General features: G+C 36.2%; 1 protein-coding gene across 1 annotated transcript; it reads left to right on the top strand.

The window, feature by feature from the left end:
• The first annotated feature begins 293 nt into the window (after positions 1–293).
• Positions 294–3,332, top strand: LOC126699482 (cyclin-D2-1-like). The gene is made up of 6 exons (XM_050397322.1): positions 294–1,010; positions 1,604–1,690; positions 1,799–1,897; positions 1,984–2,185; positions 2,290–2,414; positions 2,577–3,332. Exons 1-6 carry the CDS (start codon positions 681–683, stop codon positions 2,799–2,801), a joined length of 1,068 nt encoding a protein of 355 aa, XP_050253279.1. The 5' UTR covers positions 294–680; the 3' UTR covers positions 2,802–3,332.
• The last annotated feature ends 8,599 nt before the right edge of the window (positions 3,333–11,931 follow it).

Below are 11,931 nucleotides of genomic sequence, written 5' to 3'. Positions count from 1 at the left end.
GATGAATAAATTCAACGAATTTGATATAAGGATTAGGTTGTAAAAAAAAAAAAAAAAAAAAAAAAAACAACAACAACAACAATGTTACAAAAATTATTAATGAATTTGATTTTAGCCACGTAAAATATCTAAAAATAGATTTTACCATTGATGTTAGTTTTCACGTACTACTACACTCTTTATTATTAACGACGTAATAAACCAAAAAGGTAATATTACCATTACATCCTTTGATTTCATTGGCACTTTACAGACAAGACACTGAGACACACACACACTTATCAAAATCCTGTAAATACCCCTATCAATCTCTCTCTCTCTCTCTCTCTCTCTCTCTCTCTCACATTCCATCTCCTTCATAAAAGCCCCTCTCAAGCAGCAGTCTTTTGAGAGAGGAAGAGAAGAAGCGGTTGAGTGAAGAGAGAGAGAGACATAACAGGGCTGCTTCACTTCATAAACAAATTTTATGTGTTATTTCCTTATATCATTCGCTGTTTTTGGTTTGATTCTTTGATGAGAAATCTCTACTATTTCATCTAAAACACTATCAAAAACCATATCTTTAGTGAAAAATGAAAACCCACGTTTTCTTTTTTCCTTTTCTCATTTGTTGAAACTTGTTGTTGAGAGAGAGAGTCTTTTTTTGTGTTTTGTTTTGGTCTTTTTTTTGGTCATTAGTAATGGCACCCAGTTTTGACTACGCGGTTTCAAGCCTTCTCTGTGGGGAGGACAATAGTATTTTCGATGATAACGATTATGGGGTTGTGGTGGAGGAGTTTGAGGCCACGTGGCATCATCTGGGTCATCGGAGCCGTAATCAAGACCGTGGCTTTGGTGGTGGTGGTGGCGGCGGTGGTAGTGATGGGGTGCCATTGCAGAGTGATGAGTGTTTGGCTTTGATGGTTGAAAAGGAATGCCAGTATTTGCCTGGTGTTGATTACTTGAAAAAACTACTAGGCGGTGATTTGGACTTGGGGGCTAGAAAACAAGCTGTTGATTGGATTGGAAAGGTGGGTTTTTGTTTGGCTTTTTGCTTTTGTTGTGTGAATGAAAGGGTTTATGCTTTATACGTCCATGTGTGTTTCTGAGATGCATTTTGTGTGTTTCACTGTTTCCTACTCCTTAATAATTCGGATCTTTACCTTTGGCAGATAAGGGTTACTGTGGAATTAGGCCTATGCAAACAAGTTGCTACCTTTACGATATCTTTATTAGTGTCATTAAATTTCAGATGATTTTGGTACAAAGAGCATTCATCATAGAGCGAACATTATAGGTGCGAACATGATAGGTGTTTCAAACTGCATCGAATCTAAAAAAAAAAAAAAAAGTGATGATAGTATTAGTGTATGGGTAACTTGAGGTGGTTAAGTGAGACATTGATTTTGGATTTAGAAGAATCCCAAAATGCCTAGCACGATCTGAAGTGGCATTGGTTGTCGGTGGCGTTACTATATGTTTTACTTTCTTGCTTTTTTGCATGCCTTTGTTTTGATTTAAAATTTTCTTCCCTTGTTTAGTTACCGCTGAAGAACTGTTTGATTAATTTCATTTCGTTGGCATTGGTTGAAACTCAAGGCTAATGGTCATATTGGTGTAACAGGTTCATGCCCATTTCAATTTTGGACCTCTATGTGCATATTTAGCTATAAGCTACTTGGATCGGTTCCTTTCTGCTTATGAATTTCCTGTAAGTTGAGACATGAATCGGTTTTGCTTTTTGTATTAATCTTTTAATTATATAAAATGTTTTTGAAGTCCATCTCTAATTGCATAAATGCTGCATGCACATTTACAGAAGAACAAAGCTTGGACAATGCAATTGTTGGCCGTGGCATGTTTATCTCTTGCAGCCAAAATGGAAGAGACTGAAGTTCCTCTATCTCTAGATTTACAGGTTACGATCAATCTTAATTACCATCTGCATAGTGCTTAGTGTTCCTTTTGTATTATTTTCGTGATGATCATAAACCTCTTAAACAGGTGGGTGATGCAAAATTTGTGTTTGAAGCAAGAACAATACAAAGGATGGAACTTCTTGTTTTGAGTACTTTGAGGTGGAGAATGCAAGCAGTTACCCCTTTCTCATTCTTAGACTACTTCCTTTACAAGATCAATGGTGATCAATTCCCACTTAATACATCCATTTTAAGATCAATCCAACTCATATTGGGCACAATTAAAGGTAACACATATGGAATGTAGTGTGAGAATTTCTCTGCAGGGGTATCAATTATGATAGAAAAAGACTGATGATTTGATGTTTTGGTGGGTGGGAATTTAATGCAGGAATTGAATTCTTGGAATTCAGGGCTTCAGAGGTTGCAGCAGCTGTGGCAATAATTGTTACAGGAGAGACCCAAACAATAGACATTGAGGCTGCAACATCTGGTCTCATTCAACATGTAGAAAAGGTATATATAATTGGTAGTCCAAGAATAAAAAAATGGGACATTCATGATGACTTTGCTTTTGCTCTTGTCAACTTAAGCTGACTGCTCGCAAATTTGATTGAACCAAGACAATTTTTAACTGAACCCCCCTTCCTTTTTTTTTTTTCTTCTTGGTTGTTGCAGGAGAGAGTGCTTAAGTGTGTTAATCTGATTAGTGATTTATCACTAATTGGTGTATCTTTTAAAGATACCACTGCTTCAGTCCCATCTGTACCACAAAGCCCAATTGGGGTGTTGGATGCCGCATGCTTGAGCTATAAAAGTGATGGGTCATGTGCAAAATTTTCAGATAATAGTCCAGATTCTAAAAGGAGGAAGCTAAACAGAAACTTTGAAGTGGAGCTATAAAAGTGTCATGGAATGTGGGATTTTCACTTCTCACCCAGAGCAAATATGCTTGATTCTGCTTCATTAGAGCTTTATTAGTTGAACGTTTTATGAAGGTGCCCCTTATAAAGATACTGACAAAGTATGCAGATAAAAGGAGGATTGAAAAGGACGAGGAGAGAGGAACACTTGAATAAGTTAAAGCCATGGAATGGAGGATTGAGTAAAGGAATTAGCATCATGCTTGAAGCATGAAAAACAGTCACAAGCTGTTAAATATTAGACTTCTTAACGGCTAGAGACGGTAGAGAGACTGAGATTACAAAAAATATATAAGCAAAAAAAAAAAAAAAAATGTTGTGTTTTGAGAGATATAATAGTTTGTGTAGGTTTGGAGTTTCATTGGTTTTTTGTTTTGGTTTTTTTTTTCCTTCTTTTTTAAAAAAAGAGATACAAAAAAAGTTTCTAATATATATTTGCGAGAATTGTTTTACAAAGGAGTATTATGTTTTGTTAATGTTAATTACTACTTTGTTATTTTTTATTAATTTAGTCTCACGAGTTGATCCTTTACTTTATTCAGAGCCATGTCAGCAACTATTTGTTTGACCAACATTTGGTTAGACTGTGGGGTTTGCTGCTTTTAGTGCTTAGAAGATAACCTGCTGTGACCCATATGAGACTTTGGGAATGCAATATAATAATGCATGCCTAACAACCCCTGAAAATTAATATAATATAATACAAGTGTTGTTGCTTCTACGGACTTTAACTTAACTATTATATGATATGATCAATAGTAATATTTTAATGTAACCAAAAGGGGCCTGTCAATTAAATGTTTCAGAAGTAGCAATGGTCTGTTTATTCTGAAAAATTAAAATATAGTCGGTCTAAGTTGAAAGAAATCAGAGGCATTCCATGCCCAAGTAAAAAAATAGGCCTGACCAACTCTCAGACATGATTCCCTAATCTCTTCAAAGCGGGGTGCAAGAAGTATAATTAGAGTACTAATTGCCCTGGCATATCATGTAATATAAAATATAATCCTGATTATTAAAAGCATATTAATTTTCTGTCTGTATGTGAACTAATAAATGCCTGACTAGCTGGGGAAAAGAAATGAACTTAATTAATGGGTGCCTCGTGGGCTATAGCCTATAATGGAAAGCATACTGTGGATCGATCTTAAAACATGGCCTAAGTTGAAATTAGGTTGTGATTATCATTTTGTTATAACATAGCTTCTCGAAGAGTATAGCTATGCGGTCCTATCTAATATCCAGGGCATATTCCAGAGGTCATAGTTATAGTAAACACCTATAACTCCATAAATGATAGCTTCAAAAGGTACTGGCTAAGGACAGTCCACCCTGTGAACCGTGGACCACACTAGATTGGTTATGTTATGAAGTCCTTCGAGTTTGGTAATTACTAGCAGAAAACATACATCCATATGTCCATTAAATCACAAGCCAGCCAAGAATCAGTATGTGCCAAATTATTTCCAAGTACAGTATTTGGTGTACTTAGATGACAGGATTTGAGTACATGGATTTGGATTTGGATTTGGATTTGGGTTTGGGTAATTAAAATTCAAATAATTTACAAAGGGTTAAGGATTTAAATTTGACAAATCTACTAAGAATTTTAAAATCCTTAAATTTGAATAACTTGTAAATTCATAAAATTTTAAAAATCCATATGACATACATAAATATTTATGGATTTGAAATTAAAGCATTTCAAATCCATCACTTTAAAATTTGAATCCAAATCCAACTTCAAATATCAAAACGCAACTTTTATAGATTCTTTTAACAAGTAGCTTTTAACCCTGTTTTTAGCATGGTGTTTTAAATTAGAGTAGCGTTAAATCCAAAATTATTTTCACAACAAATTATAAATGATAAGTTGTTATTAGTTATAATTTGAATCTACAACTTAAATTACTTTTTCTATTCATAACAACCCACCACTTAAAATTTATTCTAAAAACATTATGAACATGACATTTTTCTTTAAATTATGATGATATAGATACAAATGAGCTATAAAACCTGCAGATATTCCAGTTCCATTTCTTTTTTCTTTTTCTTTTTTTTTAAAGGAAAAAATAATTATTACGGTTCCTCAATTTTGATTTGGGTAGATCAAGTGATCTAATTAAACGAATCACATATATATATATATATATATATATTCCAGTGGTATGAGCCATGACACATGAAACTGACACCAGTTTTTTTGATGAACTAAGTATGGCTAACAGTTACATTTAAAGTAAAAGCCTTTCAAATCACATTAGTGGAGCATCCTGGCCATTGTTGGAAAAGTAGACAAACAAATGAAACAGAAGAAAAGAGCCTTGAAACTGTAAATCGCCCAGGCCTTAAATTCCAAGCTCAGAATGTCAGTTTGAGCATATAGCTTATTATTTTAGTAAAAGCCGTAACACGTCTGATGAGGTCCTAGAAAGTTCATCCAACCATAAGTAAATTTTTATTTATTCCCATTTTACCAAGCTAGGAAGATGGTGATATTCAACTGCTTACATTGATTGGTCACAAGATTTTGATATTTCCCTAACTGTTTGTATATTATAACAAATAATCAAAAAATATATATCTTTGAGGGAAACCAGGCCAAGACTCCTAGTGAGGGAAATAATGGTGGTAATGGGTCAGAAGACAATCAGAACTGGTTTCTTGTTCTATTTCTTATTATGAAAGAGCGCTGTTGCTAAGACATTGCAACACATATAAGACGTATTTTTTTCACATCTCAGAATACAAGTACCATTCAGCAAAAATACGTGTATGTGTGTATATATATATAATATATTTTATAGTCCCTAATCATTCATTTATTGTAAAAATAAATATATTAAATAAAGAAATATCCCATGTTAAACGGTTAAGATTAAATAGGTATAGTACATACAAGAAAAAATGTGTACTTAAAATTCTTCACACAAACATACATACATACATACATTTTTTTTTTTTTTTTGATAAATAAAACATACATACATACATACATATATATATATATATATAGAGAGAGAGAGAGTACCACACAGCTGGAAGAAGAATTGTTTTAAAACGGCAATGTTGTACCTCGATTCTGATTGACACCAGTTGCTTCTTTCATAGAAGGGTAGTTCATTGACCAGTCCTGAACTACTCTGCCTAAAGAAGAGACTGCTTGCCACATTGGCACATCCTTTCCAGTTGCCTAAAAATATAAAATTTCATTGATGCTACTATAATACATGAAACAAAATGGACACTTGATATGGCTTTCACTTAGGATGTTAGGCAAATGCTAAAATTATAATTCGTTAAACTGGAAGATGATATTCTACAAATGCACTTTGCGGAAACATAGGGCTGTGAAATGACTCAACTGGTAAAAAATTTCGTCACAGATTGAATTTCTGTATCCAATCCAGAAAGGGAAAAGCAAACAACTAATCAGCTCAAAACCCAACAGCTATACAAAATTTCAATCTGTTATGATCAAAGTTGAGTCATTTTCTTTTGGAAAGTTTCAAAATGTCCCTGAATATGCTTCTCCCAAAACAATGAAAGCAATGTTAATAGTAGTCAAAACCCTGTTCTAAATCTCTGGCAATTAGGACATATTGGTGATAAGCATGTAAATACGTATGGAATAAAACATTAGCATCTCTAGTGGGTTCTACTGTAAAAAAGAACATCAATATGATATTGACACTACAAGTTATGCTAGCGTAGAAATTAAAAGAACATCTAATTGGCACAATCTATATCAAGTTCAAGTATTATTAAAATGCTTAGGATGTCATAGATATATCTAGACAGCCAAAAATTGAACCCAATGTAGAAATGTATGAGATGTGCAACATGCATGCCAGCACCCTTAAAGACATATCTCATTATAATTCTTCTGGAAAAATCTCTAATTAAGCAGGAATGAGAAACTGGCAGATTTAGTAATAATAATAATTATAATTAAAATAAAATAAAAATAAAAACCTCTTGAATCTGATACAATAAAATAACAGCAGTGCGAAAAATTTCAGATTCTCTCCTAATTAAGCTTTTGCTATCCAAAAGAAAAAATCAGATTCATTTTCAAAACATAGGCTGGCTAACAAAAAATCATGTAATCACCCAAGGAATAGCTTAGTAACATTAGATGCCTTTGATTAGTTCTCAGCTCTTGAGATGGCCTGGTAGACATGATGTTACCATTGTTACATCCCGTATTCACTTTATTCCGGAAGACAACAGTCATTTGCTAGTCACAGTATTAGTACTATAAAATGGTGTCAAGTGGAATTACAATCCAATCACATCAACCTACAACCTTTAGCTTGCAGCAACTCTCATTACACTGTTGGCTGCTGCTGCCAATTTGAAAGATGACAAGTTTAAACCACTTCAAACAATCATTTTTTTTCCTAAGCAATCCTGCATGTTACTAAATGCTCATGTTGCTTGTTAGAGATATATATTAAACATATATTAGCCCAATGTAATAGGCCCAAACCCAGTCCTGCTTGTACTAGTAGTCTAGGGTTTAGTCGCCTATATATACTCATGTTAGGGTTCATTGTAACACAGGAGGTTATTGTATTACACTCTTATACACAATAAAGATGTAGCCCTTAAGGGATTCCTCCATGGATGTAAGCCGTCAAGGCTGAACCACGTAACCCTCGTATTCTTAATGTTCCTCTATGCTTCCTCTTCCGCATCTACTCTAGCATACACAACATGATATAACACATCTCTATGCTAATATATTTTACATGGTATCAGAGCCAAACTTCGTTCTTGGCATCAAACAAACATCTCTAGCAAGCAAAGAAGATTCTCACGTGCCTCTCCCTATCAGATCTGTGCACATCAAGCCTTCGCCTGATGAAACCAACAAGACATACGTGCTCCACGGCATATCGCGACCAAAACCCAGAAACCCAACCTCCAACGGCAGCCGCACGCGCGACCAATGGCTCCTGGAACTCTCACACGCGCCGCCGAAGATTCTCGACTCCCAGCTCGGATCTCAGTCACACGCGCCGCCAAGCCGGCCTTGTCGTCCACCGATCCAATTGGCCTGAGAATCTGGTAATCAAACGAGCTCTCACGCGCCACCACGCGCCGCAGTAGCCTCTGGAAAATCTGCCACGCGCCGCCATAGATTCTTGACTTCTAGATCGTCTTCTGGGCGCACGCGCCGCCCTGTTGGCCTCCTCGTCCGCCGATCTACAAAACCTGAAATTATGGGCCTCAATCGAGCTTACACGCGCTTCCACGCGCCTCCCAAGTTTCTGGCTTCTCCTCCACGCGCCGGCAACGATGTCACGCGCCTTCCACTCGCCGGAAAACTACTGCTGATGACGTCTGACGTCATCCGATGACGTCATCACTCCACGTCAGCAGCCATGCAAGCCCTCCACATCAGCCCTAGTCCACGCCAGCGACACGTCATCAGCCAAGTCAGCAGTGTCGTCTCGTCAGCACCACGTCACCTAGCTGACCGTTGACCCAGACCGACCCGACCCGGACCACCCGGATCTGACCCATGAGCACTTTGACTGTTGACTTTGACCTGGACCAGTTGACTTTGACTTTTTGCGTTGACTTTTGACCAAAAGTCAAAATTTCCAAAATGGCCTATCTTGCTCAGTTTTTCACGTAGATTCCGATTTTGGCCTCTGTTTCTTCATTTGAAGCTCCGAAATTGGACATTTGGCACATTCTTCATTGTGGTTTCTTCGAAGGCATTCTTCAAGGCATTCTTCAAGGCATCTCCAAGTGATCTTCTCATGCTTATCCAACCTCAAGCCACCATCGAGCTTCCGCCTTGAGTTTGAGGGAGGGTGTTAGAGATATATATTAAACATATATTAGCCCAATGTAATAGGCCCAAGCCCAGTCCTGCTTGTACTAGTAGTCTAGGGTTTAGTCGCCTATATATACTCATGTTAGGGTTCATTGTAACACAGGAGGTTATTGTATTACACTCTTATACACAATAAAGATGTAGCCCTTAAGGGATTCCTCCGTGGATGTAAGCCGTCAAGGCTGAACCATGTAATCCTCGTGTTCTTAATGTTCCTCTATGCTTCCTCTTCCGCATCTACTCTAGCATACACAACATGATATAACACATCTCTATGCTAATATTTAACATGGTATCAGAGCGAAACTTCATCCTTGGCATCAAACAAATATCTCTACACAACAAAGAAGAACATCACGTTGCTTATGAGGTTTCTCAAATGCAATCATGATATATATTTTTTACTTTCTAGTATTTCACTATCTTTGTCCATAAATATGTTTTATAAAATAAAAAAAAGAGATGGCTTCTTTGCGTGTCACATTCTCCTCTTTAATCATGGTCGTATTCCATTCCATATTTTGTCTTTTTCAAATTTGTTTTTAAAAAATCTGACTGATCTGGAGCACAGCATTCAACATTCTCCTCTTTCTACCTCTGCTATACTCAAATCCCTATTCAATCTCAAAGCAGCACTCGCAGATTGGCAACTTGTTCTTACAGTTGTACCTAGGAATTCCTCTGAACTTCAACTCCCATTGCCACTTCTTTAGTTTATCAACCAGGACCATAAACATTTGTGCATGTAAAGCATTTTAAGTTACTCACCTGAGCATTATTTTGTCAACATCATACAACTGCAAAACCTAAGGGGTAAAATATTATTTGTTCCATGTGGTTTAATTTCCAATAACTATCACTCCCTGATACACGTCCACTGTACTGCAATTACATCTAGCATCATTCTGTCAACTTCACTAATAGCTGTTGCAAAACTAGATCTAGATCTACACTGATCAGAACAGCATGTCAAAGTAATCATCCAAATCCAACTTCAATTTTCATATGGAAAACAAAAATGAGCATCAAGGCACATAGCAATCTTTAGAATTTACCAATAATGTAAAGGAAACAACACATCATGAAAGAATAATAGTTTAGGGACTAAAATTCTAAATATCACAGCAACCATGCATCAAGAAGAGCATGTGGTACACAATATAACCGTGGACTGAAGCAACAACATGGTAAGCTCGTAGCTGTGTTCCTACTAAACCACTTATTGAGGTGTATGCAATTTGAGCCCCATAAAACATCCAATCATACATAGAGTGGTACTGTAAGGTTAAACCAAACCATATATTGAGGCAACCATAACTATACAACCACCAGTTCATATCTTAAGAAAACAAAGGAATTTGAGCTATGAAGAAACTCTCTCTTCACGAAATTTTAAATAAAGCAAACCTCGTTTATGTACAAGATAACAGTTTAAGGACGTGGATTAAGTTTCAACCAAAAAGTAATAAGTCAGCAAAGTGAGCTAGCAATCTTCATAACAAACAGCAATACAAAGAGGCTATGTGACACTAACATGCTTATTTCACAGTGTTATTATACGGCCTTACTGAACATATATAAACAATCACAAGGTACAAGGTTGAAGTCAGTACACCACATTGTATATCCTCTAAAAGTAACAAAGATGAAAATGTCGTACCCAGTGTACAAGCCTTCCACTTCTAGTCTGGAAGCGGTGATTGGTAGGCAGCCTTAAGGCTGATTCCCAAACTCAAATCCACGACACATCACTTGGATGAAGGGCACTTGCAATTGCAATTGAACATTTGAAAATGATGGTAATAGACAAATGAGTGCAATAGTGTCAATACAAACTAATTTTCCAATCCAACAAGGAATGATATTATGCAGAAAACACCAAAACCAACAGTTTCTGAAGATCTATTGACCAAAATGTTTGATTATATATTGGAAAAAGAACATTGTCTAGCCAATGAAAGATACTAAAAGATATAACAAATGCCCCGCCGTGCCAGTTTGAGTAAAATGTTGAGAGACACACACAAGTTACAGATCCAAACAGATAAATTATAGAGAACTTTTAAATTCAATCTTTATTGCACTACAATTGGCACTCGTAATCGCTTATATATATAGCTCAGATCGACCTAGTACACGCGCAACCCTATAAATTATAGGCATGTATGTGAAGGCAAATTTCACAAACCGGAAATTCCATCATCGCGATCATAATCAATTATAATACAAAATCCTAAACTCTCAATCAACGGAAAACCAACAACGAAGCAAAGATCCATTAGAACCAGATAAAACCACACACAAAAACCACACACCGACACAATGCGATCCAGGCTATGAATGAGGAAAATTGAGAATCACAAAGATATCGAATGGTGAGTGAAATCATTACGGTAAAAATCCAAGCAATAGTATTCGATTCCGATTAATCAGAAAAGAAATTATCAATGCAATTTAAGAGGAATCAATGAAAGGAAATCAATTCAAATCAATGATTTTCGAATTTTGAGAGAGATTTTTACCTCCGAGAAATCACAAACCCTAACAATGGAAACCGAGCTTCGAGCGGTAAATGGAGGTAGTGTGTGTGTGTGTGTGTGTGTTTGTATAGAGAGCGGGAGTGAGGTATAGTGATTTTCGTTTCAAATGAAAGGCGGTGGCTTCTTGCATAATTACTGTTGTGTCCCTTGCGTTTATTTTAAGCTTGAGGGATAAAACATAAATGGGCTATTTAAGCCTGAAACTGAAAGGGATAAAAGTTAAAGAGCTTTTGCGTGGGCTCATTTGCGTGTAAGCCCAAATTTGTTTATATTACACTCTGAACGTTCGCTCTGTTTGTTTCAGCATTAATGTTTTCTGGAAAATAGGTCATTTTTCAGAGAACATTTTTTGGAAAACTATCTCATTTTCCAGTGTTTGGTAACGAGCTTAAAAATGGGCTTGAGAATGTTTTCTAGTGTTTGGTATGTACAAACATTTTTTGGAAAACTAACTTATTTTTTTGGAAAACTATCTTATTTTTTTAGAAAACTATTGCATTGCAGCTATACCACTGCAATTTGTGTGGCTCTGGAACTCTAAGCATCAATACCAAGTGAATAGAAATACGCATAGTGGCAAGAAGTGCTTAACTTTTACCATCCCACACCTTTGTAGCAAATAGCTTTCTTAGCTTCCTGTCATGATTGAGCATGGCACTTACACTATTAACCACCAAAATTATGCAATCAATATCCACTAGTAACAATAGCAAACC

The sequence above is a fragment of the Quercus robur genome, chromosome 9, assembly GCF_932294415.1.
Source record: "Quercus robur chromosome 9, dhQueRobu3.1, whole genome shotgun sequence".
NCBI classification, from domain to species: domain Eukaryota; kingdom Viridiplantae; phylum Streptophyta; class Magnoliopsida; order Fagales; family Fagaceae; genus Quercus; species Quercus robur.
Note: the sequence above shows the minus strand (reverse complement) of the source record. Positions and strands in the feature narration are given on the sequence as shown.